We start from the raw sequence: 22,587 nt of genomic DNA on the forward strand, positions 1-22,587 counted from the left end.
CAGAGGTGGTTTCTTGTTCTCAATAGTCATTTTAAGGCAGGAAGGCGTTTGAGATGAGACTTGCCAAACCTGCCTCAAGCGACATTGCCCTCTGTCAGAATTATGCCATCCCTGTGTGCCTTCCCTGCAAATAACCCCCCCATCTTCCAGCCTGGCCCAGAGCTGGTGGGAAGGGTGGGCATCCCATGCATGGCTTGCTTGTGGTTGCACCAAGAAGCTGCAAAAGATGAAGGAAATGGAATCTCCTGTCGCCTGGGACCACAGCCAACGGGCCGCCTTCCTTGTCTCCGGCTCTACCCATCCATCAGCATCCCTCCCTTTATTCCCCTGGGTTTTTCCCACCTCTGCATCGTGCTGGGATGTCTTGGCCCCTCTGAACCTTGCTTGCCTGAGTAGGAACTGCTGGGGACCATCTCAGCAGTTCAGCAAATGCAGCGCTTGCAGTTGCTTTGGAGAAGAGTCTTTTCCCCCGTCAATGCCACCTTGGCCCCGGCAGAGGGGGTGACCCAGGTTGCCTGAAACAGGGGTCCCTCTGCTCCAGCCAGCAGCAGGCACCGTGTGTGCGTGGGTGGCACAGGGATGATTAATATATTACGTGGTGTACTTAGGACACCTAAAACATCAGGCATTGAGGCCACCCTGTCTTTACACGTTTGTGGTGCCTGCCTATAACTGCAGTGCTTATCTTAGGTTTAAACATTAATTCTAGCTCCCTGGAAAGTCTGTCCCAGCACTGTCCAGTTCCAGATTCTGCTGCCAATGATGTCAGGCATCGGGGAAATTTTGAAAGCGGTTGGTGATTTTGGGCCTTTTCAGAAACGGCTGGTGCTGCTCACCTTGTTTCCCTGCCTCGGGGTGGCTTTCCACCAGTTTTGCCAACTTTTTATGGTCCCACACCTGCCTCATCACTGCGACACCAGCTGGATCCGTGCCGTCGGCCCCAACCTGACCGAGGAAGAGCAGCTGAACCTCACCCTGCCCCGGGACGCGGACGGGGCGTACGAGCAGTGCTCCATGTACTCGCCGGTGGACTGGGACCTCGACTCCATCGTGGCGTACGGCCTGAACGCCACGGAGGAATGCAGCAGTGGCTGGGTGTACCCCGCAGCACAACCGCCGTCCCTGCTGACTGAGGTCTGTAATCACCTTTTGACGTGCGAGGGACGTGGGAGGGAAGGGACACCCAAATGGCTGCCCTCCCCTGCAGTTCTGTTGAAGTTGATGCCAGCCATTGTGCAAGTGGGCTGGGCTGAGGCTTACAGCAGGTGCATTTTGGGGACCTTGGCTCCACCACCCAGTCCCCAGGGGTGGTTTTGGAGAGGTTGCGTGCAGGCAGGCTGCAATATGGATATCCGTGGGGCCACAGGCAGAGCCAGTGGAGAGGTTAATCACTCCTGGTGGGACCTTTTGGTTTCTACCTGCCCCAGCTGACCCTCTGCAGGCTGAGGGTAACCTTCCAACTTGTCCCCGTGCACAGCTTTGTGCTTTGGACACCCCGGCTAGGGGAAGGAGGCAGAGCTCAGCGCTTGGTTTCTGCTCTCACGCACGCTGGGGAGCCATCAGGGCGAGCGGCTGTGGGGTGTCTGTCTCGGGGTCTCAGCGTGGAGACTCCAGCTCAAGGTTGTCGCAAACAGATCGAGTTCCTCACCGCTCCTTGCTCTGTGTGGAGGTACCAGGTTTGATGAGGAGAGGAGAGCCTGCAAAGCCACAGATCTCATTGTCACCAGGGGCTTCAGCAACACCAGGAATGCTGCAGTGAGCAGAGCTAAACTTCTTTCAGTGCCCTCTGACCTCTCTGTATTTCCTACACCTGATCTTCCCTGTGTGACTCTTTGTACAGTTGCCCTCTGGATGCTGGCAGCTGCAGAACATCGCTTTAACGGAAACTGCTTGGCCCGGGAATATGCGTCGCACTCATCCTTTTTCCTTTGGGAGAGAGGACAGGCAGTCTAGGAGAAGCGAGCTGCTGGGACTTCTGTCCCAAGTCTCACTTTAAGCAAAATTTCCCAAGCAGGAGGCTCTCCTGGGGGTTCCCGGGCTGGGGGGGGGGGAGTCCTGCAGGTCCCAGTGCTCAGGAGAGGGGAACCACTGAGTGCCCCATGGGCTTTTCCCACCCCTGACTTGTGTGCTATGTACACACCATGGAGACTCACGTCCTTGGAAGCGGGATCAGAAAGCATCTGGAGCCTGTTGAGAGCAAAAGCACCTGTGTTTCCTTCCTCCAGTTTGACCTGGTATGTGACAGGAAAGAGCTGAATGACATCTCCCAGTCCATCTACATGTCGGGGCTGTTCCTAGGATCCCTGATCTTTGGGCCACTAAGTGACAGGTGAGGAGACACAACCCCCCGTCCAGGGTCTGTGCAAAGCTGGTGGTGCGCAGAGCGACGCGCAGCTCCCAGCCTGGCTGGGCTCTGCACCCTGGGCTTTATGTCACTGCTCCTCACTAGTAGGGAGCCTGATCAAAGTCCTCAGGTGCCATGAGGACATGGCCACACAGTGGGTGGAAGGGAGAAGGGCACAGAGTGTGTGCAGGGTCCTTCACCTGTCAACTCAGGGTCTAGTCTGAGCCTTATCACCCTCAAGATGGGGCGACGCAATCACTGTGTAACCTGCTGGGCTCTTCCCCATCTCCCTGGGGTCTCCTCAGATACCAACCGTGTCTTCCTTCTTCCTCCCCAGGATCGGCCGCCGGCCAGTCATTCTGATCTCCATCTTCCTCCAGGGCTTGTTTGGCGTAGGAATTGCCTTTGTGCCCCATTTCTATGTGTACATGGCCTTCAGGTGTGTCGTGGGGGCTTCAGTGTCAGGGATCACCATGACGATACTGTCCTTAGGTGAGTAGGCAGACAGATGTGGCCTCTCAAGATGCAATAGGAGAGCTCTGCAAAGAAATAAAAAGTCACCACGTATGACTTGAAACACACTGCGGTGAGGACAGGTCTTGCTCTGCACTGCCCTTTGGCAGTATGGCATCTCCCCAATGCTGAGCGAGAGCCATGGGGAGCATCTGTCCCATGCCAGTGCCCAGAAGAGGGCAAGGGGACAGCCTCCCAGCTCAGGAGGTCAATGCGAGCCCCATGGCTCTGGGACATGATTGATTTGGGCCCCAGCTCTGCCCCAGTGAGGGGCTCTGTGGATGCTGACAGGACAGTGCTAACGTACCTCAGCTTCATGTCCTCTTGCACAGGACCAGGACAAAGAGAGGCGATGCATCTCATGGAACACTGGTGACTTACATGTGTGACTGATGCCAGAGCTCTGACAGCTGGCCTCCTCTCCTAGCCTCCTGGAGAGCTCTTCTCCAGGGGAAACACCCTGTTGGTGTCAGGGGAAGTAATTTGCATGGGTGACTCTGAAACTTCATTCGTCTTTTCAGCCACAGAATGGGTTGGTGCCTCCTACCGGCCAAAGGCAGTGCTTATTTCTCACTGCTGTTTCGCCATCGGACAGATGCTTTTGGCTGGCTTGAGTTACGGTATTCGCAACTGGAGGCTGCTGGAGATTGCAGGATCTGCTCCAATGTTTGCCCTTTTCTTCTACATCTGGTAAGCAGGAGCGGGGCAGAGCTTCTTGCAGACATGACAGCAGTGGGTGTGAGGGGTGGCAGTGAGGAGGCAGCAGCTCTGGAGCAGGTTGGGTCTTTCCCGTAAGAGTACGGATGCTGGAGGAACTTCTGCAGAGCTCAGCACATCTCCCTGGGGCACGGGACTCCAGAGAGCGGCAGCTGCTTTGCTTCAGGTCTTCAAATGTGGCCTCTGGGGCCTAAACATAGGCCTGGAAAACCTGACCTGGGGAGTTTCTCAGACCTATCCATCACCCGTGATGCTGGACGTGGTTGTAGGGATATGGGCTGTGAGGAAACTCAGCAGATCACAGCGGTATCTCCTGATTTCGTCTCCTCGGCAGGGTGATACCAGAATCAGCTCGGTGGCTGGTGACAAAAGGCAGAATAGAAGAAGCTAAGAAAGTCCTTCAGAAGGCAGCGTCCATCAACAAGCGCACCATCCCACCAGGACTCCTGGAGCAGGTACCAATAATGGCACGCACAACTGCTGCTTGTCTTCAGGGACTTTCCTCTGTGCTTGGGTTTGTAGCAGCCCCTGGAGCTGAGCTCATCTGATAAACATCTTTCCATGCCTGCTGGGGATGGTTTGGGGATGGCCTGTGGGTGACTCCGGCTCCAGCTGCGTTGTACCAGAAACAAGGCCAAGGAAGAGGCAGAGCTTCTGCTGAGGCTCAGCCTGGAGCTTTCTGGAGTCCACCTTGGGATATGGAAAGGACTCAAATGCTTCCCTGGCTTTTCTTCTGTGAGCGTTTCAGGAGCACTGAGGATGAGCCCCAGGTCTCTCTTTAGTTTCTGGTTTTCCATGCATAAATGCCTGAAGGGTTACCTCCTTGCCTACCTCAAAGTCCCTCCACTGGGGAAATGTCTATCCCAAGGAACCTTAGTCACCAAACTCGTGCGTTGGGCACCCAGAACAGATGTAGGAGCCCAGCCCCAGAGCACTTTGGCCTCACAAGCCCATCCCGCTGAGGCTTTCCTTTGACTGCAGATGGAAAGGGAGTGAGCCATGGGTTTCCTTTGCCTGGTTTGACTCTTTGGCTTTCTGCATTTTCAAGTTGAAGCCTGAGACAAAGACCAAGCCTGGAAGTGTTCTGGATCTCTTTCGGAAGAAACAGCTCCGCAAGGTGACTTTAATCATGTCGTGCACCTGGTAAGACATCCTCTGGTTCCCTCTTTCCAAACTTGTAGATGAAGAAAAGAAGGGATTGTTGGTTAGTCATAATTGTAAATTCACCTTGTGTTTTTTGGGTGTTATTGATGGGTGTTTCTGTTTCTGGCTATTCTAGATGGCATGTGGTTTTTGGGAAAGGTTACAGCCATCCCAGCTTTGGCTGTCCTGTGGTATTCGTCTGGTTTTATGTCCCTTTGGAAATCATGTGGCTTGGTAAAAATGTTGTCACTGGAGATCGATATTGTATTTGCTCATGGCCAATAGGTATTCTCAGTGCCGCCTTGCCTGGCTTTCAGGTTTGTGAACAGCCTGGTCTACTATGGGTTGAGTCTGAACGTGACAAATTTCGGTCTGGACATCTACCTGACACAGCTTGCGTTTGGAGCAGTGGAAATCCCAGCCCGTGTTGGTTGTATCTTCTTATTGCAGTGGTTCGGGAGGAAGAAAACCCAGGCTGTTCTCTTGCTGCTGAGTGGCCTGGTGTGTCTGATCATCACTGGCATCCCTGAAGGTGAACACCTCTTCTCATACTGAGAGGACAACCTCTGGGACAGGGAAGCACAGAGCCCCAACCCTTCCCTTGCTGGTGGAGGTCCTGTCCTCCCAGCCAGGCTGACTCACACCTCTCAGGGCTTGAGCTGATTCTGGTGCCACGGCCACAAGGGACTTGGTTAACTCTCCAAGGCCTATTCTGATCAGCAAACTTTTGCTTGCCAATTGCAACAGGAGAGGGTAGGACTGAGCCTGGTAGGCCCCCTGTTAGCGGAGTTGTCCTCTGTGAAAATTAATACATGGGGAAGTGAGATGTAAAGTGCGCTGAAGGTGGCCCCCAGGCCAGAGCTGTTCCTTGGTCCTCATTGAAGCACTGTTCAGAGGCGATGGCTCCCTGTAGGCGACACAGCTGTCGCCATGCATTCCCGGCCTCCCTCCCCGAGTGGTGCTGGGCCCTCCCTCATCCCATAGCAGCGGTCTCTTCTCCTCCCCTCAGACCAGCCCATGGTGACCACCGTCCTGGCCACCATTGGCAAATTTACTGCCTCTGCCTCCTTCTCCACCTCCTACGTCTACTCTGCAGAGCTCTTCCCCACCGTCATCAGGTGAGATCTCCCCACACATCGGGGCTTCCTTCTGCCATGGTGGGTGGCAGTGGTGGGGCAAGAGCCTGGTTGTCCCCATGGCTGCACTCAGTCCCATGGTGGCCCAGGGGATGCCGAGCTCTGCCTGTGCCTCCCACTGCCCCTCGCTTCCCCAGGCAGACCGGCGTGGGGCTGTGCTCAATGTTGGCCCGGGTAGCGGGGATCATGGCCCCGCTTATCGGCCTCCTGACCCAGTACCACCGGGCCATCCCCATGGCCATCTTCGGGAGTGTCCCCATGGTGGGAGGGCTGTTCTGCTTCCTGCTGCCCGAGACCTGTGGCGTTGACCTGGCGGACGACACAGGGGATGGCTGCCCTCCAGTTGAGGTGGGTACCCCATGGCGCCTGTTCTGCCTCCTGGGCAGGGACACGGGCTGCCAGTGCTGTGGGAGGCCGTCAGCATAGCATGGGCTGGGGCTGGGGGTGTCTTTGAGGGCTTACAGTGGTGGGAGGGCAGGGAGTGGGGCTGCCCCACTGCAGGGGCCAGGGAGGAGCCCCCATAACCCTGCCCATGGTGGTCATCCCTTCATTCATGGCCATGGGATGGAAGGACTCCAGGAACAGCCAGTGCTTCCCTTGCCTCGCTCTGCCCTCCCCTGGGAATGACTGGTGCCTTGTAGCCATGTCCTCTGGCTTTTGGCCTCATGTAGCTCCCAGCACCCCATTGCCCATGGGACCGGACGGAATTGCGCCCTGATACTTTTGTTGCCCTGCTGGGAGAAGGGCGTCCATGGGGGCCCAGAGAGCGCGTGGTGAATGGGATGCCAGGTTGCCGAAGGTTGCATGGCTCGGAGGAGGCTGCCATCAGCTCATAACAGGTCTTTTTTTTTGCTTTTTAACTCTTTTCCCTTTCATTAGGTCTGTGAAAATGCCAACAGCGTCTCTGAAAATGGACATATGAAAGGAAAAGACGGTGGCCAAGACAAGGACTACATGAAGACCACTTACTTCTAGCTGGGCCTGCAAACGGCTGTAATTAAAGGCCACCTAGTGCTGTGCTGGCACTGAGGACATGCAGGGTCTCCATTTGCAGGACACCATCACTTCTCAAGCTGTCACTGCCAGTTCTTGTCTTTCCTTTTCTTTTTTGCCTTCCTGTACCTCCCTCTATAGCTTGTCCTCGGGCACTGCATGCTGTCTCTGGTGCTCAACAGTGCCCTCGGTGGAGAAAACCCGATGCTTTTCATTTAAGGAAACAAAGAAAGAAATCGGAAACCAGGGTAGATGCAAACATTTTCTCTTCGTCTTTTCTGTCCCATCTTCCGGAATGTGAGATTGTGAACTTTGTCTGAGTGAGACACCTGCTAAAGCACTGAATAGACTTGCAAAGGAGTACTGAGCTCACTGAAGAGAAAGCCAGAGCAGATGCAGCACTGAAAACAGTCTCAATCTCACACTTGCAAGAAGGAGTGATTTCCCTTGACTGTCTGGCATGGTCTTCTCATCCTCTCTGGAAAACACTCCTTTAAATTGTTTTTTAAAATTTGAGACACTCAGCTGAGTGAGAAAAAAAAGGTGCAACGAAAGAAACAGCAAGCAGTGAGCAAAGATGTCTAACACAGCAAAATCTTCGCCTTCGTGCTGGTGGCTTTGAATGAAAGCATGTCGTGGTGCTTTGTGCACCGAAAATTGTGCTGTCCGGCTGTGGTGTAGGACCACATCAATTTGTCTGTTCCAGGAAACTGAGAGACGTTGTGGCAGTTGGCCTCTTAGAAGAAAATGCAAATCTTTCTGGGAACTGTTCTAATCTGTTCTATTCTATTGCTATGTCCATCTCTGTCTTTAAATGGTTTATGACCACTTTTGTCTTACACTATGAGAAAAACTCACGTTCTTTTCCTGTGCTTGACCTCCCCTTATCTCCTTTCCCTCAAGACAACTTTCTTCTTCCAGTGGTGGTGTGACAGCTTTGACTGTGAACAGTTCAAAAGCTATTTTCTGGTAGTGTCAAGAATTTTTTAAAGGAGACTTTTATTTCTTCTCCCTGTTGTCCTGCCTGCACGTTTTCCAATGTATCTCATGGATATGCAGTTTGATGAAGACAGAGCTTTGGATAAAATCAGTGATGTGCGACAGTGCCCCACCAGGAGGGGCTGCCTGTGGTGCCATCTTCTCTCTGGCACTGCCTTTCAAGGGATTTGCTGTGGTGCTCCTGTTCAGTGGCCCTGAGCATAGAGGAGCTCTGTCCTTTGCCCGAAGGCCTTCTTTCCTTGGCACAGGCTAAAGGCTGTGTCCTTCAGGCTTTATGGAAAATAAGGTCTTGAAGGGTAAAGGCTGAGGGAAGAGCTTGGAACAAACTGCACAGTTACCGAGAGAACCGTGGCTCCTTTTAGGAAATCTGCTCTGAGACTCTTTGTTTCAGCTCACTTCAAAAATAAAGGAGTCCAGACACATCTGATGTACTTCGGCTTCTATCTCATTCATGGCTCCAGTAGGCTGAAGATCCATTCTGTCTGCTCTTATCTAGTCCACTGCACCCGGTTAGTTTGAAGACCACTGGACGGTGCACTTTTGGTTGAAGAGCACTTGAACAGTTTAATCATAGAATCATAGAATAGTTTGGGTTGTAAGGGACCTTTAAAGGTCATCTATCCCACCCCCCTTGCAATAGTCAGGGACATCTTCAAATAGATCTGGTTGCTCAGAGCCTCGTCCAACATGACCTGGGATGTTTCCAGGGATGGGATCATGGCTATTCTTCAGAGGCAGCTCTTAACACCCTATCCATTTCTTGATGTAGAGGGTAACGCCTCTGCCCCTCCTTCCTCGTCTGTCCCTTCTGAACAGCCTGTAGCCATGGATAGCCACACTCCAGTCATGGGATTTGTCCCACCAGGTCTCAGTAATGGCAAGTAGGTCGTAGCTTTCTAGCAGCACGGTGGCTTCCAGCTCCTCCTGTTTGTTGCCCATGCTGTGTACATTGGTGTAGAAGCACGTCAGCTGGTTTGTCGGCTGTGTCACCTTCTTAGAGGAACACCCCTCAGTTCCTTTGGGCAATTTCACCGGTGTTTCCCTGGTGGCTCCCATTACCTCAGGAGCTCCTGGCTCGTCTCTGTAAGACTTCAGGTGTGCTGCAGTGTAACCAGCATTTCTCACAGCAACAGGCTGCAGGCCCTCGCTAGCACAACATCCCTCTAACTATTGCCTGTTGTCCCGCAGCTTGTCACGGCCAAGCCTGATATTGCCCCCCTCAAGCCTGGTTTAAAGCTCTGTCAATGAGCCCTGCCAGCTTGTGAGCAAAGACCCTCTTCCCCCTTTCAGAAAGGTGAATCCCATCTGATGGGATCTGATGGCCTAGCACCGTGTAGGCCCTCCCGTTATCGAACAAGACAAAATTATGTTGGTGACAGCAGCCACGGAGCCATGTATTAGTAGACCGGGCTCATCTGTTTCTTCCAATGTTGCTGCCTGCAACTGGAAGGAGAGAGGTAAAAATAACTCGTGCTCTGGATTCCCTTACCAGCCATCCCAATGCCCTGTAGTCTCTTTTGGTCCCCCTTGGACTACACATTGTGGCTTCGTCACCACCTACATGGAGGAGCAGCAATGGGTAATAGTCCAAGGGCTGTACCAGGCTGGGAAGTTTCCTAGTGGTGTCCTTAACCCAGGCCCCAGGGAGGCAGCAGACTTCCCAACGAGGGAAGTCTGCCCAACATATTGGACCCTCTGTTCCCCTCAGAAGGGAGTCACCTACAACTATAGCCCACCTTTTGTTCCTTGTGGAGGTGGTCGTGATGCAGGGAGTAGGCCTTTCTGACCTTGGCAGCACCTCTGGTGAAGACGGACCGTCATCCATTGACTGGCCATTCACATCCAAAGCCTTGTACCTGTTGTACAGAGGCACCTGGGAAGGCGGCGTGGGCAAGGAGGGGCTTCACCTGCTGCCCTGAGTGTGGACTTAGAACCATAGAATCATCGAACGTGTTGGGTTGGAAGGGACCTTTAAAGCTCATCTAGTCCAACCCCCCCACATTAAGCAGGGCCATCTTCAACTAGATCAGGTTGCTCAGAGCCTCATCAAGCCTGGCCTTGAATGTCTCCACGGATGGGGCCTCCACCACTTCTCTGGGCAACCTGTTCCAGTGTCTCACCACCCTCAGTGTAAAGAACTTCTTCCTAATGTCTAATCTAAACCTACCCTGCTCTAGTTTAAAACCATCGCCCCTCATCTTATCGCTACATGCCCTTGCAAACAGCCCCTCCCCAGCTTTCCTGTAGCCCCCTTCAGGTACTGGAAGGCCGCTATAAGGTCTCCCCGGAGCCTTCTCTTCTCCAGGCTGAAAAACCCGAACTCTCTCAGCCTGTCCTCATAGGAGAGGTGTTCCGGCCCTTGGATCATCTTCGTGGCCCTCCTCTGGACCCACTCCCAAGAGGTCCATGTCCTTGTCTCCATTCACTCTTCTCCTTTAAGCTACTGCCTTCAGCCTGGCAGGGGGAGGATACAGGATTCCCATTGGTCTTGGGTTTTTCCTGCTTGTTGTTCCCATTTCTGTCTCAGGGAGGGCAGAGCATGGTTCCACCAGTCTGTCTTTTTCTTAGACTCTCTGATGCTCCTTAATCTTTCTACTACCTCTCGTAGCTCTGCCACCAGCCTGAGCAGGTCATCCATCTGGTCCCATCTCACACAGCTGTTGTCACCAGTGCCATCTGCTACCAGTGAAAGGCTCTGGCACTCCCTGCAGTCCAAGACCCAGATGGCTGCATGTTTTCATGGGAGCTCTGTCTGGGTCGCCACATCCTTTCTGACCAGTGAAGAGGACACGGCTTTCTGCTGGGTGGATACCCCAGCTGTTCTCCTTCTGAGAGGGTGACAGCCACCAATTGAACTCACCTCTTAAGGTGGTAGGGTCACTACACCCTTCTCACATGCCCTTCTGTGCAAACTGCCACCCCACACCCTATTTTCCCACTCTGTTTGCCGCGCTCCTGGTTGCCTGTGTTCCCTTGGCTACTTTTCATAGGCAGGAGGTGGTCACGGTTGCTCTGGCAAGGCCCACACCTCATCAGCGTCTCCCATGAAGGCTGCCACCTCCTGGTGGGTCTCTCCACTGCCCTGCCTCAGGAAAACACCCTCTGCACCGAGACCGGCCGCTCTGCTGGGGGTTGGGCTCACTCTGGATCAGCTCCCCTTGGCGTGTTTGACTCGTGATGTTTTGCCCAGCCCAGCAGGACTGGCAGGATGCCCAATGGTATTGCTGTGCCTTAAAGACATTGTGTCCTGGTTTGTACTTGCTCTACACATAGTCCTGCGTTGTAATAAATAGAGCTCACAGTACAGAGTCGAGCTAGGCATGGTGGAACAAGATGTGAGAATGCAAACTCACTTTTGCATGCATATAATGGGATGTTTGGGCTCTCATCATGATAAGGCTATGGGCAAAGTGTAAAAAAGTGCCTCAGGTGACCTGAAGGGATAACTAAGGGAAAGAGGATGCACCCATAGTCAAGCGGAGGGAGCTAACAGGCTGAAAAGAAGGTGAGGACAAAATGTGGTTTAGCTGGGAAGAGCAGGTGTAAGACCTTAGTGGCTTATCAAGGGGAAACATAAGCCCCATTTTCAAAAAGGGAAAAAAGGATGACCCAGGGAACTACAGACCGGTCAGTCTCACCTCTGTGCCTGGCAAGATCATGGAGCAGATCCTCCTGGAAACTCTGCTAAGGCACATGGAAACTAAGGAGGTGATTGGTGACAGCCAATATGGCTTCACCAAAGGCAAATCGTGCCTGACAAATTTGGTGGCCTTCTATGAGATTGCCACAGCATTGGTAGATAAGGGGAGTGCAACTGGCGTCATCTACCTGGACTTATACAAAGTGTTCGACACTGTCCCACACGATATCCTGGTCTCTAAATTGGAAAAGCATGGATTTGATGGATGGACCACTCGGTGGATAAGGAACTGACTAGATGGCTGCACTCAAAGGGTTGCAGTCAACCGCTCAATGTCCACATGGAAACTGGTGACGAGTGACGTTCCTCAGGGGTCAGTACTGGGACCAGTGCTGTTTAACATCTTTGTCAGTGACATGGACAGTGGGATTGAGTGCACCCTCAGCAAGTTTGCTGATGACACCAAGCTGTGTGGGGCAGCTGACATGCTGGAGGGAGGGGATGCCATCCAGAGGGACCTTGACAGGCTGGAGAGGTGGGCCTGTGCAAACTCATGAAGTTCATCAAGACCAAGTACAAGGTCCTGCACCTGGGTCATGGCAATCCCAGGCACAAATACAGGTTGGGCAGGGAGTGGCTTAAAAGCAGCCCTGAGTAGAAGGACTTGGGGGTGCTGGTGGACGAGAAGCTCAACATGAGCAGGCAATGTGCGCTTGCAGCCCAGAAAGCCAACCGCATCCAGGGCTGCATCAAAAGAAGCGTGTCCAGCAGGTCCCCCCCCAGGAGGGAGGGGATTCTGCCCCTCTGCTCTGCTCTGGTGAGACCCCACCTGGAGTACTGTGTGCAGCTCTGGAGTCCTCAACACAAGAAGGACATGGACCTGTTGGAGCAGGTGCAGAGGAGGGCCATGAAGATGATCAGGGGACTGGAGCACCTCTGCTATGAAGACAGGCTGAGAGAGTTGTAGTTGTTCAGTCTGTAGAAGAGAAGGCTCCAGGGAGACCTCAGAGCCCCTTCCAGTACCTAAAGGGGCTACAGGAGAGATGGGGAAGGACTCCTTATCAGGGAGTGTTATGACAGGACATGGGGTAACGGCCTCAAACTGAAAGAGAGTAGATTTAGGTTAGAATCATAGAATCATAGAATTGTCAGGTAAAGATCACCTAGTTCCAACCCCCCTGCCATGGGCAGGGACATCTCTTCCTCCTCCTGCCCCCACGTTGGGAAGGCCCCACGTTCATGACCAGAGCAAAGCCTGCAGAAAGGGACACAGCAGGGAATGGCCGAGAAGGTGAGGAGAAGCAGCATTAATTCTGCTCTCATGACTCTGTCCAGTGAGCCAGCGCCAAAGCCCAGATCCTGAAAATGCCCTGCCCCATCTCCAGCCATGGCCAGGTTCCATGTGAAACTTTGCAATTTGGTGCAATCTTGTGCACCAAAGCCAAAGTACAAAATGCATATCACCTCCAGGCATGTGTGGCCTTCAAAACATCATAAGCAATTGTAAACAAAAGGATGTTACAAACCTGAGTGACCAGCCTTCTCCTTGGACCAAGGGTAATGCAATGCTGTGGTTTGAGGAGATAGTTTAGTGGAAGGGTGCCGAATACACTCCCTGTTGCAAACAAGTGAAGCAGCAGAGGAGGCCACCCTTCTCTTTTTTTTACGTGACATGACTCTAAAATGTTGTGGCTGAGCTGGCAGCAGCCAACCAAGGTCACTGTTAAAGGCTGACCATGTCTGGGGAAAGCCCTCCAGATGCCCACTCAGTTTAAGTGACGTTGAATTGCAGCATATACGGCACGATTCAGGAATCTTCCACAGCTGCTCATAAGAGAAAATAAATATAGATTGTTCATCAGGAGGCTTGGAAATAAAAAAAAAGTTCTGATTGAACTCAATCACTCTGCTTTAACACTCTGTTTCTGCATTGCTTGTGGCTGATGGAAACCAAACACGTTTCCATCTGTGTGTTAAATTACAGGCTCACAACTTCTGTGTAGAAAACACTCCAGAGCCAATGGCAGTTACAAAGGCCAACTGTGAAACAGTAGGAAACAAACAAAAAAAATCATCAACACCATTTATTATTCACATATTGCATTACAAGTGTCTCTTATCAAACGCAGAGTATAATTTATATTATTCATGTAGAAACTCCAATTCAACACCACATAGAAATAGAAGCTAAATATGTGTGTGACGGGGTTTCAGTGACATCCTGATCAAACGTCGAGGCTTGGACCGAGGAGAAGGCCGACGACCCAAGCGATTAGTGCAGGAGGGACGCAGCCCGGCGCTCGCTTGCCCAGTACTACCACTCTACTGGCAATCGGTTATTGCTGTAAAACACGACAGGGATGGTTCCACGGGTACCAGTTTGCAAAGGACCGGGAAACACGTCGGGGGGGACTCGCGCAGCCAGGCGTAACAGACTGGGTTTCAGGAGGGGTTCGAAGTGCATCTTTTCCAAACGCAGAGCGACACAGATCTCTCCTTCTGACCACGAGTATTTTGTTGATCATCTGAAAGACCAGTTTCCAGACAGCAATGCCTCACTGGTCTGCTTCAGGAAATATAGGTTCAGATTGGGCATTTAGTTTACACCTGACCATTCATAACTTGCTCTCCGAGCCTCTGTACATGTCCTCTGAGTTTACTCCACGCTCACAGTGTCTCTCTTGGACAAATTTTCCAGTGTGCTGCTGCTGAAAACAAGAAGGAAAGAGGAAGAGAAAATATTTTTTCCATCCTGGTTTCTGATACATTTCTTGTTGGCTTAAATTTGCACCTTTGAATTTTTTTTTTTTGCCTTAAATTCAGAGCTGCAGGTACCCACCTCAGCTGTGTGGTGGCTGCCCCTGTATTGTCTGCCAGGTCGACTCCACAGGTCTCGGGCAGCAGGAAGCAGAGAAGCCCCACCACCACGGGGACACTCCCGAAGATGGCCATGGGGATGGCCCGGTGGTACTGGGTCAGGAGGCCAATCAGTGGGGTCACAATCCCTGACACCCGGGCTGACATCGAGCACAGCCCCACGCCGGTCTGCCTGGGGAGCAAGGATCAGTGAGAGGCACAGGCAGAGCTCGGCATCCCCTGGGCCACCATGGGACTGAGTGCAGCCATGGGGACAACCAGGCTCTTGCCCCACCACTGCCACCCGCCATGGTGGAATGAAGCCCCGATGTGTGGGGAGATCTCACCTGATGACGGTGGGGAAGAGCTCTGCGGAGTAGACGTAGGAGGTGGAGAAGGAGGCCGTGGCCATAAATTTGCCAATGGTGGCCAAGACGGTGATCACTACATGCTGGTCTGAGGGGAGGAGACGTGATCACCACTGTGACCTCCATGGAGAAGGTTCAGTTGGGACCAAAGATCTCTGCAGTGGGATTTCTGAGGACAGCCCTTTCAAACAGATTTTTCAAGCAAATCTGCCACCTAACCCATTGGAATTTGTTCCCCGTGCACCCTGTCCTGGAAAATACCCTCTGGATAACTGGCAAAGAGAACCCAGATTTCTCCTGAGGCCTTGGGCATTTCCTAAATCTGCAACTAGAGTGGGCCTCTGAGCTACCACAGTTCTTTGGGGAGTGCTCGGTTGGAAATACCTCATCCATGAGCTTGAAAGCATCGTGCAGCCCCTCTCTTTGTTTCAGCCTTACTCAGTACTATCAGCAGGGGTGAGGGCATGGACTGCAGCAATGTGGAGGTAGAAACAGATAAGTGGGGGAGCATTTGCTTTTCCCATTCATCGAAAGAAGTGAGAGACGGCAGCTTTTAGAAGGTCTCTTCTGCTATGCAGAGAGAGGAGGTGGTGGTGTCTAGTGGGTGGTGGTGTGTAATGGACACTGCCTGCCAAAGGCCAGGAGCTGTGGAAGGACCAGGCATACCTCTGAAGGAGAAGAAAGTCATACAGAGGGGAAGCCAGCACATTGGGAGTGCAGGGCAACCAAGGGGTTGGGCTGCGGCACCTGAGGCAGCTCAGCCCCTGAAAGCCAGCGTGGGTCTGCACAGCCGGGCTGGGAGGACGGGATCTGACCCAGGATGGAGCTGGCTGGGGCTCTACCCAGCTGTGCTCTTGGGTTGGGAAGAGGTTGTTCACCTTCAGGGATGGCAGTGATGATAAGACACATCAGGCCAGAGAGCAGCAGAAGAACAGCTTGGGATTTCTTCCTCCCAAACCACTGCAGCAGGAAAATGCAGGAGAGTCGACCTGGTAACTCCACTATCCCAAAGACAAGCTGTGTCATGTAGATGTCCAGACCAAAACTTGTCACGTTAAGGCTCAGCCCATAGTAGACAAGGCTGTCTGCAAACCTGAAATTCAAGTAAAATGGAATAGAACATGTAACCAGATGGATTTTCCACAGGTTTATCCTCAAAAATCAGGGTGGTTAGACCGCACACGACTTATTTAAACACCCATCAATCTCTGTTTTGCTTCTAGTCACCACCTGTGACAATTCTGTGGGATGTAGTTATATGAGATAAAGCAGTATAGATCCCCATATGGTCAGCAACTATTACACTGCCCCCAGAACTTCTAGGGGGGCACAAAACTACTCCAAGGCCCAGGGATTGCCCAAAGCTGGATTTACTCCAGCTTTTCTCATAAAACCATCAGCAGCTTGAGTAATCAGCTCCACCCCAAGCCCAGACATGGTAAATCTGGTCCAGTATGGGGAGACGGAAAGGGAACAGAAGAACACATATACATAAACATGATGCCAAAAATCACACGAAGTGAACTTACAGTTCTTGTCAACCCTCAATCCCTTCTTTTCTTCATGTACAAGTTTGGAAAAAGGGAACCAGGGGATGTCTTACCAGGTGCACGACATGATTAAAGTCACCTTGCGGAGCTGTTTCTTCCGAAAGAGATCCAGAACACTTCCAGGCTTGGTCTTTGTCTCAGGCTTCAACTTGAAAATGCAGAAAGCCAAAGAGTCAAACCAGGCAAAGGAAACCCATGGCTCGCTCCCTTTCCATCTGCAGTCAAAGGAAAGCCTCAGCGGGACGGGCTTGTGAGCCCAAAGTGCTCTGGGGCTGGGCTCCTACATCTGCTCTGGGTGCCCAACGCACTAGTTTGGTGACTAAGGTTCCTTGGGATAGACATTTCCCCAGTGGAGGGACTTTGAGGTAGGCAAGGAGGTAACCCTTCAGGCATTTATGCATGGAAAACCAGAAACTAAAGAGAGACCTGGGGCTCATCCTCAGTGCTCCTGAAACGCTCACAGAAGAAAAGCCAGCGAAGCATTTGAGTCCTTTCCATATCCCAAGGTGGACTCCAGAAAGCTCCAGGCTGAGCCTCAGCAGAAGCTCTGCCTCTTCCTTGGCCTTGTTTCTGGTACAACGCAGCTGGAGCCGGAGTCACCCACAGGCCATCCCCAAACCATCCCCAGCAGGCATGGAAAGATGTTTATCAGATGAGCTCAGCTCCAGGGGCTGCTACAAACCCAAGCACAGAGGAAAGTCCCTGAAGACAAGCAGCAGTTGTGCGTGCCATTATTGGTACCTGCTCCAGGAGTCCTGGTGGGATGGTGCGCTTGTTGATGGACGCTGCCTTCTGAAGGACTTTCTTAGCTTCTTCTATTCTGCCTTTTGTCACCAGCCACCGAGCTGATTCTGGTATCACCCTGCCGAGGAGACGAAATCAGGAGATACCGCTGTGACCTGCTGAGTTTCCTCACAGCCCATATCCCTACAACCACGTCCAGCATCACGGGTGATGGATAGGTCTGAGAAACCCCCCAGGTCAGGTTTTCCAGGCCTATGTTTAGGCCCCAGAGGCCACATTTGAAGACCTGAAGCAAAGCAGCTGCCGCTCTCCGGAGTCCCGTGCCCCAGGGAGATGTGCTGAGCTCTGCAGAAGTTCCTCCAGCATCTGTACTCTTACGGGAAAGACCCAGCCTGCTCCGGAGCTGCTGCCTCCTCACTGCCACCCCTCACACCCACTGCTGTCATGTCTGCAAGAAGCTCTGCCCCGCTCCTGCTTACCAGATGTAGAAGAAAAGGGCAAACAATGGAGCAGATCCTGCAATCTCCAGCAGCCTCCAGTTGCGAATACCGTAACTCAAGCCAGCCAAAAGCATCTGTCCGATGGCGGCAAAGCAGTGAGAAATAACCACTGCCTTTGTCCGGTAGGAGGCACCAACCCATTCCGTAGCTAGAAGAATAACAAAGTTTCAGGGTCACCCTTTTCTGAACAGGCAAAGTTATCTTTTGTTATTGCATCTTGTGAGGCCATTTCTGTCTGCCTCATGGTAAGGGCATCCTACTCACCCAAGGACAAGTCAGTAATGAGCATTCCTGACACCGAAGCACCTGTGACACACCTGAAGGCCATGTACACATAGAAATCGGGCACAAAGGCAAGTCCTACACCAAACAAGCCCTGGAGGAAGATGGAGATCAGAAAGACTGGCCGACGGCCGATCCTGTGAAGAAAGACAGGAGACACAGTTGATATTTGGAAAGACCTCATGGGGATGGGGAAAAGCCCAGGTGCAATACACAGCAATTTGGAAACTGTTCACACCAGAGAAGATTTGACACCCATGTGAACAAAGCTCCTTTATACATCCCAGGAAGTAACCATCAGGAAAAGCAGTATCTCCACTTCTGACCCATTGCGGTGCTAGCAATGGCAAAAAGAGTTGCTGGTAAAGGAACCATCCCTTGACGGGGCTCCATGTCCCCTCTTTTGAGAGCAGTGAGGATTGGACTGAAATGGACTGTAGTGCTGGTTCCCCTGTGAGAGACTGTGTACACATGCTGTGCTCTTCTCCCTTCCATGTCCCCTGTGTGTCTGTGTCATGTAGGGAGCTGCGGACTTTGGTTTGTGTCACCATGAGCTTAGCAGAGTCGTGGGAAGCAGGTGTACATCATTTGGTTACCTCAGCTGAATGTGGGTCCAACTCCGTGCCCAAACGTAAGTTTCTGGGATTCCTAGGGACACCCTTGGGTAGCTGAGACACCAGTTGAGGTGTCTCACCTGTGATTCCTGAAGCACCCCCCGACAAAGCTGTATCTGCCTCCCTCTCTTTTCAACCCTCAGACATCTACAGACATGTCAGGTGGCCCCAGATGCCCTTGCTCAGCCAAGGGGACCGAGTCCTGTGGAGAGAGTATTTCACGCTCAATGCATGAACATCCTGAACTCTCAGCTGGGCTGTCCCTGGGTGCCAGGCAATAACTCTGGGAAGGTGGCTGTGTTTCCTCACCTGTCACTTAGTGTTCCAAAGATTATGGATCCTAGGAGAAGCCCCACCATGTAGACGGACTGGGAGATGTCGGTCAGGTCCTTCCTGTCGCACACCAGGTCAAACTGGAGGAAGGAAACACAGATGCTTTTGTTCTCGACAGACCCCATCTGCTTTCTGAGTGTGGGCAGCCCTTCTGGTCCATGGTTGACCCTGGACTTAGGTGCCCAAGGTCTCGCTCAAGCCCCTGGGAGCAGAGAACCCACCCCCAAGGACATAAGCCTCCATGGTGTACACGTAGCACACATGTCAGAGATGGGACAGGTGTATGAGGTGCTCAACCTGCCACTTCATCATGGTATACATATCCTGAGCACTGGGACCTGCAAGACACCTCTCCAGCCCAGGAATCCCCAAGGGAGTCTCCTGGTTGGCAGGTTTTTTTTAAAGTGGGACCTTGGGATAAGAGTCCCAGCAGCTTGCTTCTCCAACTGCAAAGACAGGGCAGGGCGGAAGGAGGAGGAGGAGGGCAGGAGACCAGTGTTTTCTCTGGTAAAGGAGGACTGGCATAGGAGTGGGAAAGGGTGCAGTAGCTACTGAGGACCCTCTAGAGAAGCTGTCTGTGAAATGGACACATTTCACAAAGGGACCCCAAGGAGCCTTTGCAAATGCCAGGGGAGGGAGGGAAGAAGGAAGAAGGGAGGAATGAGGGAAGGTGAGAGAGGAGCAGAGGTTGAGGGAGGGAGAAGTTGAGGATGCTGACAGACAGAGCCTTTGCTCAACTGCATAGCCCATAGAATGTCTTCTTGCAGCCCTGAAGGTCTCTGGAGGTCACAGAACTATCAATAACGAGTCCTTGAAGATATCTTCCACAGATAAGGTGATATGAGGAGAACCAGGGTGAAGATTAAGGGAAACTGTGGCAGGGAGACCCAAAAGGTCCCTCAAGGCAAGATACATCATGGGTTCAAGGAGACATTGGAAAGGAGAGAGATGGTGGGCAGAGCACACGCTGGACTCACAGCCCCACTGTCTCTGCCCGTGGCCTCCCTGGGCATCTACATCATGGTCTTCCTGCAACAACCTCCCAAGGATTACAGCTGTGATCTGTGTGATGGAGCCAAGGTCCCCCAGTGCCTGGTGTAAATCTCATCCTGACTGCACCACAGCTAACATTGGCTTACCAAACTACAGGACAGAACATGCCCATCCCTTCCCTTCCACATCCCTAGCACGTCAAAAGGTGATTACAGACCTCGGTCAGCAGGGACGGCGGTTGTGCTGCGGGGTACACCCAGCCATTGTTGCATTTCTCCGTGGCATTCAGGCCGTACGCCACGATGGAGTCGAGGTCCCAGTCCACCGGCGAGTACATGGAGCACTGCTCGTACGCTCCGTCCGCGTCCCGGGGCAGGGTGAGGTTCAGCTGCTCTTCCTCGGTCAGGTTGGGGCCGATGGCACGGATCCAGCTGGTGTTGCAGTGGTGTGGCACATCCACGACCATGAACACTTGGCCAATCATTTGGAAAGGATTAAGAAGCAGTGGGAGGGAGAGGAACAGTACCAGCAATTTCTGATATAGTCCAAACTTCCCCACAGCACTTATAAAATCTCCAAATTCAGTCATGGTGACTGTCTCAGTGGCCAGGCTGCACTAGGTCACAGTGTTTAAATAGGCAAATATTAATGTTTAAGCTATGTGAGCACTAAACCCCTAATCAGGTGTGATAAAATGAGCACTTGTATCGGCACATTTGTCCATTGCAATGATATACTGCAGTCCTCCAGGGTGTACTTTGTCACTAGCCAGTCCCTCCCTGTTCCTGGGGCCAGAACAAAGGTGCCACTCTTGGGGACAGCATGGATACAGCTTCTCTTGTCCCAGCCTGGAGTGTTTCCCCAGGCCTCCTGAAGGAGGACTGTTCTGCAGCGCAAGGTGTTTGTCCGAGACATGAAGAAGTGACTCTGCAAATGAGGGCTAATTTTCCTAAATGTGGTGAAGAAACCAGAGTAAATCTGCTGCTCTCGTTAATGGCTTTCTGGATATATAGGCCATCCTGGAGACTACATGAAAGAGAAGCAGAAAAGCACTTCTCCTCTGGAACAGGAAATATGTCTGGTAGTCAAGAAGACTTGGTCTTGACAGCTGTGTCCCAAGCTGTCGGTTTTCATTTGTCCCATGTAGAAACTCTGGTTAGTCATAAAACTAGATCTAAACTACAGTCTCCTGAGGAGAATCCTAAAATAGATTTGGCTTAGAGAGTACCCTTAAGAAAAACGAAGCACGTTATGCACACAGGCATACAGAGCACATGGGATTTGGGGATAAGAAACGACACCAGCTTGGCTTTGCCCGAGGTTCTGATGTCACTTGAAAAGCAGATTGACCTGATTCCTGCTGCACATCTGAGCTGCCTCCTGGACAGACTCCCTGAGTGGTTTGTATTTTTATTCCTGGAAACTATAAAGCCGGATTGCCCCTGTGTATGAAATTCGGTGTGAACTTTGGCAGAGGTCTCCTGGCTGCTTTCACCAGACAGATAAGGACAGGTCATTAGAAACTGACCTGTTCACTTCTCAAGTACTTTGTCCTTCACTTTCAACCCAGATACTATGTCTGCACCTTCAGCAAAGTTACTGAAGGATCACACAAGTCTGGGTTGGTGTTTCATGTGTGGCTGTGGCACTGGCGTGCTCATGGAAGTGGGAAGAGAGGTAGAAGATAGGATCTTAAAACATCACCCTCTAAGCTGAAGTAGGAGAGAGAGGTCATACTGGTTGATGCTATTGGGAGTAAAGGAAGAGAGGAGTAAATGTTGCTTAGAGTTGTGCAAATTTGCACCATGTATCATGTGGACACACCACACAGCCAAACACTTCACTCAGCTCTGGATCCACAACCTTGGATGAGAGGACTTGCTACTATTCAGACGCATGCCTTGAACAGGAGGTTGAGCTAAGAAACCCCCAGAAGTTCCTTTTTACCTGAAATGCATCTCTGGCCTTGTTGTGGGATGACTGGGCCAAGGAGATCTGCTGTGGCAGAGGCATTTTGACCCTGTCCTGGTGAACAGGGAGTTCAGCCTGAACAGGGAGTAGATGCCTTTTCCATCAGTGTGCAGCAAGCTGAAGTCTTCAAGCTTACCCCATTGTGTCTGGCTCACGGTCTTCCCTTCCGCTTCTCAGCCACCAGCATCTCCTGTGGCAAAGAGGTCAGATTTTGGCTACAAAAACTCCTTGGGGGCGACTCAGACACGACTGCAGACTCATGCGCTAATGCAGGTGTGACTTCTTGAGGCTGTTCCTGCTAACGTCACCAGAAAGGCTCTTCCAAAGCCCTGGGAAAGCTTCAGTCCCCTGTTGTAAACTCTGTCAGCTTAAGATGACACTTCTCATAGAAAGACATTGTTCTTATGACTGTCTTCATCATCTGGGGTTGAGTGGGTCAATCCTGCATGGTGGAGACCTCTCAGGGACAAATTTTGGGTCAGCCCTGCAAACCTCTGTTTCCTGGAGCTCCACTGCTGGAGTTTCTGTGCTTATTTCTCTCTGGCTGACAGTTTTGCCCTGGTGGATTACTAATGCTTGCAAAGCCTCTTGAAAATTGAAAAGCCTCTATCAGAGGGCATGAGAAGTCAGCAGGTCTCAGGGAAGACCTGGGATGGACAGCTGGAAAGACTGTACATCTATGTACAAATGTGAAAGACTGGGGGAAGGGAGAATGACCATCCAAGAGGGTAGTTCAGAAAAAAAAACCATTGCCTGGGGAGGAAGGCTGATGCGGACAATAAGGCACTAACACACTGATTTATGGACTTGGCTTTTCTCTTACACAGCTCTGGACATGAGGAGTGACTGTGGTTGGAGACCCATTTGGACACCTGTATGTTGGGGTGAATT

The 22,587-nt window shown here is 52.0% G+C and overlaps 2 protein-coding genes across 4 annotated transcripts; one reads left to right on the forward strand and one right to left on the reverse strand.

The window, feature by feature from the left end:
- Positions 1 to 640: 640 nt before the first annotated feature.
- On the forward strand, positions 641 to 8,267 carry LOC134511022 (solute carrier family 22 member 13-like). 2 transcript variants are annotated; one of them, XM_063324335.1, is made up of 10 exons: positions 641 to 1,134; positions 2,226 to 2,329; positions 2,682 to 2,836; positions 3,379 to 3,547; positions 3,909 to 4,029; positions 4,623 to 4,717; positions 5,035 to 5,249; positions 5,727 to 5,835; positions 5,991 to 6,201; positions 6,733 to 8,267. In XM_063324335.1, exons 1-10 carry the CDS (start codon positions 760 to 762, stop codon positions 6,826 to 6,828), a joined length of 1,650 nt encoding a protein of 549 aa, XP_063180405.1. In that variant the 5' UTR covers positions 641 to 759; the 3' UTR covers positions 6,829 to 8,267. The 2 variants fall into 2 exon arrangements, with proteins under 2 accessions (XP_063180405.1, XP_063180406.1); XM_063324336.1 differs by lacking the exons at positions 5,035 to 5,249; positions 5,727 to 5,835.
- A 5,129-nt stretch (positions 8,268 to 13,396) lies between these two features.
- LOC134511024 (solute carrier family 22 member 13-like) lies at positions 13,397 to 22,202 on the reverse strand. 2 transcript variants are annotated; one of them, XM_063324341.1, is made up of 10 exons: positions 19,943 to 22,202; positions 18,709 to 18,812; positions 17,768 to 17,922; positions 17,483 to 17,651; positions 17,001 to 17,121; positions 16,313 to 16,407; positions 15,588 to 15,802; positions 14,689 to 14,797; positions 14,325 to 14,534; positions 13,397 to 14,190 (listed from the first exon to the last, which is right to left on the reverse strand). In XM_063324341.1, exons 1-10 carry the CDS (start codon positions 20,312 to 20,314, stop codon positions 14,142 to 14,144), a joined length of 1,599 nt encoding a protein of 532 aa, XP_063180411.1. In that variant the 5' UTR covers positions 20,315 to 22,202; the 3' UTR covers positions 13,397 to 14,141. The 2 variants fall into 2 exon arrangements, with proteins under 2 accessions (XP_063180411.1, XP_063180410.1); XM_063324340.1 differs by having other exon boundaries at positions 13,397 to 14,193.
- Positions 22,203 to 22,587: the final 385 nt, after the last annotated feature.

This window comes from Chroicocephalus ridibundus, chromosome 2 (assembly GCF_963924245.1).
Source record: "Chroicocephalus ridibundus chromosome 2, bChrRid1.1, whole genome shotgun sequence".
Taxonomy (NCBI): domain Eukaryota; kingdom Metazoa; phylum Chordata; class Aves; order Charadriiformes; family Laridae; genus Chroicocephalus; species Chroicocephalus ridibundus.

Excerpts from the sequence above, each read along its gene's own strand:
- LOC134511022 (XM_063324335.1), top strand. The coding sequence starts at position 760 with ATGATGTCAGGCATCGGGGAAATTTTGAAAGCGGTTGGTGATTTTGGG. Across the intron at positions 2,330-2,681 it reads TTTGGGCCACTAAGTGACAG|GATCGGCCGCCGGCCAGTCA; the intron begins GTGAGGAGACAC and ends CTTCCTCCCCAG. Across the intron at positions 2,837-3,378 it reads CATGACGATACTGTCCTTAG|CCACAGAATGGGTTGGTGCC; the intron begins GTGAGTAGGCAG and ends TCGTCTTTTCAG.
- LOC134511024 (XM_063324340.1), bottom strand. The coding sequence starts at position 20,314 with ATGACTGAATTTGGAGATTTTATAAGTGCTGTGGGGAAGTTTGGACTA. Across the intron at positions 14,798-15,587 it reads CATCACTGCCATCCCTGAAG|ACCAGCATGTAGTGATCACC; the intron begins GTGAACAACCTC and ends TCCTCCCCTCAG. Across the intron at positions 14,194-14,324 it reads GCAGCCACCACACAGCTGAG|CAGCAGCACACTGGAAAATT; the intron begins GTGGGTACCTGC and ends TCTTGTTTTCAG.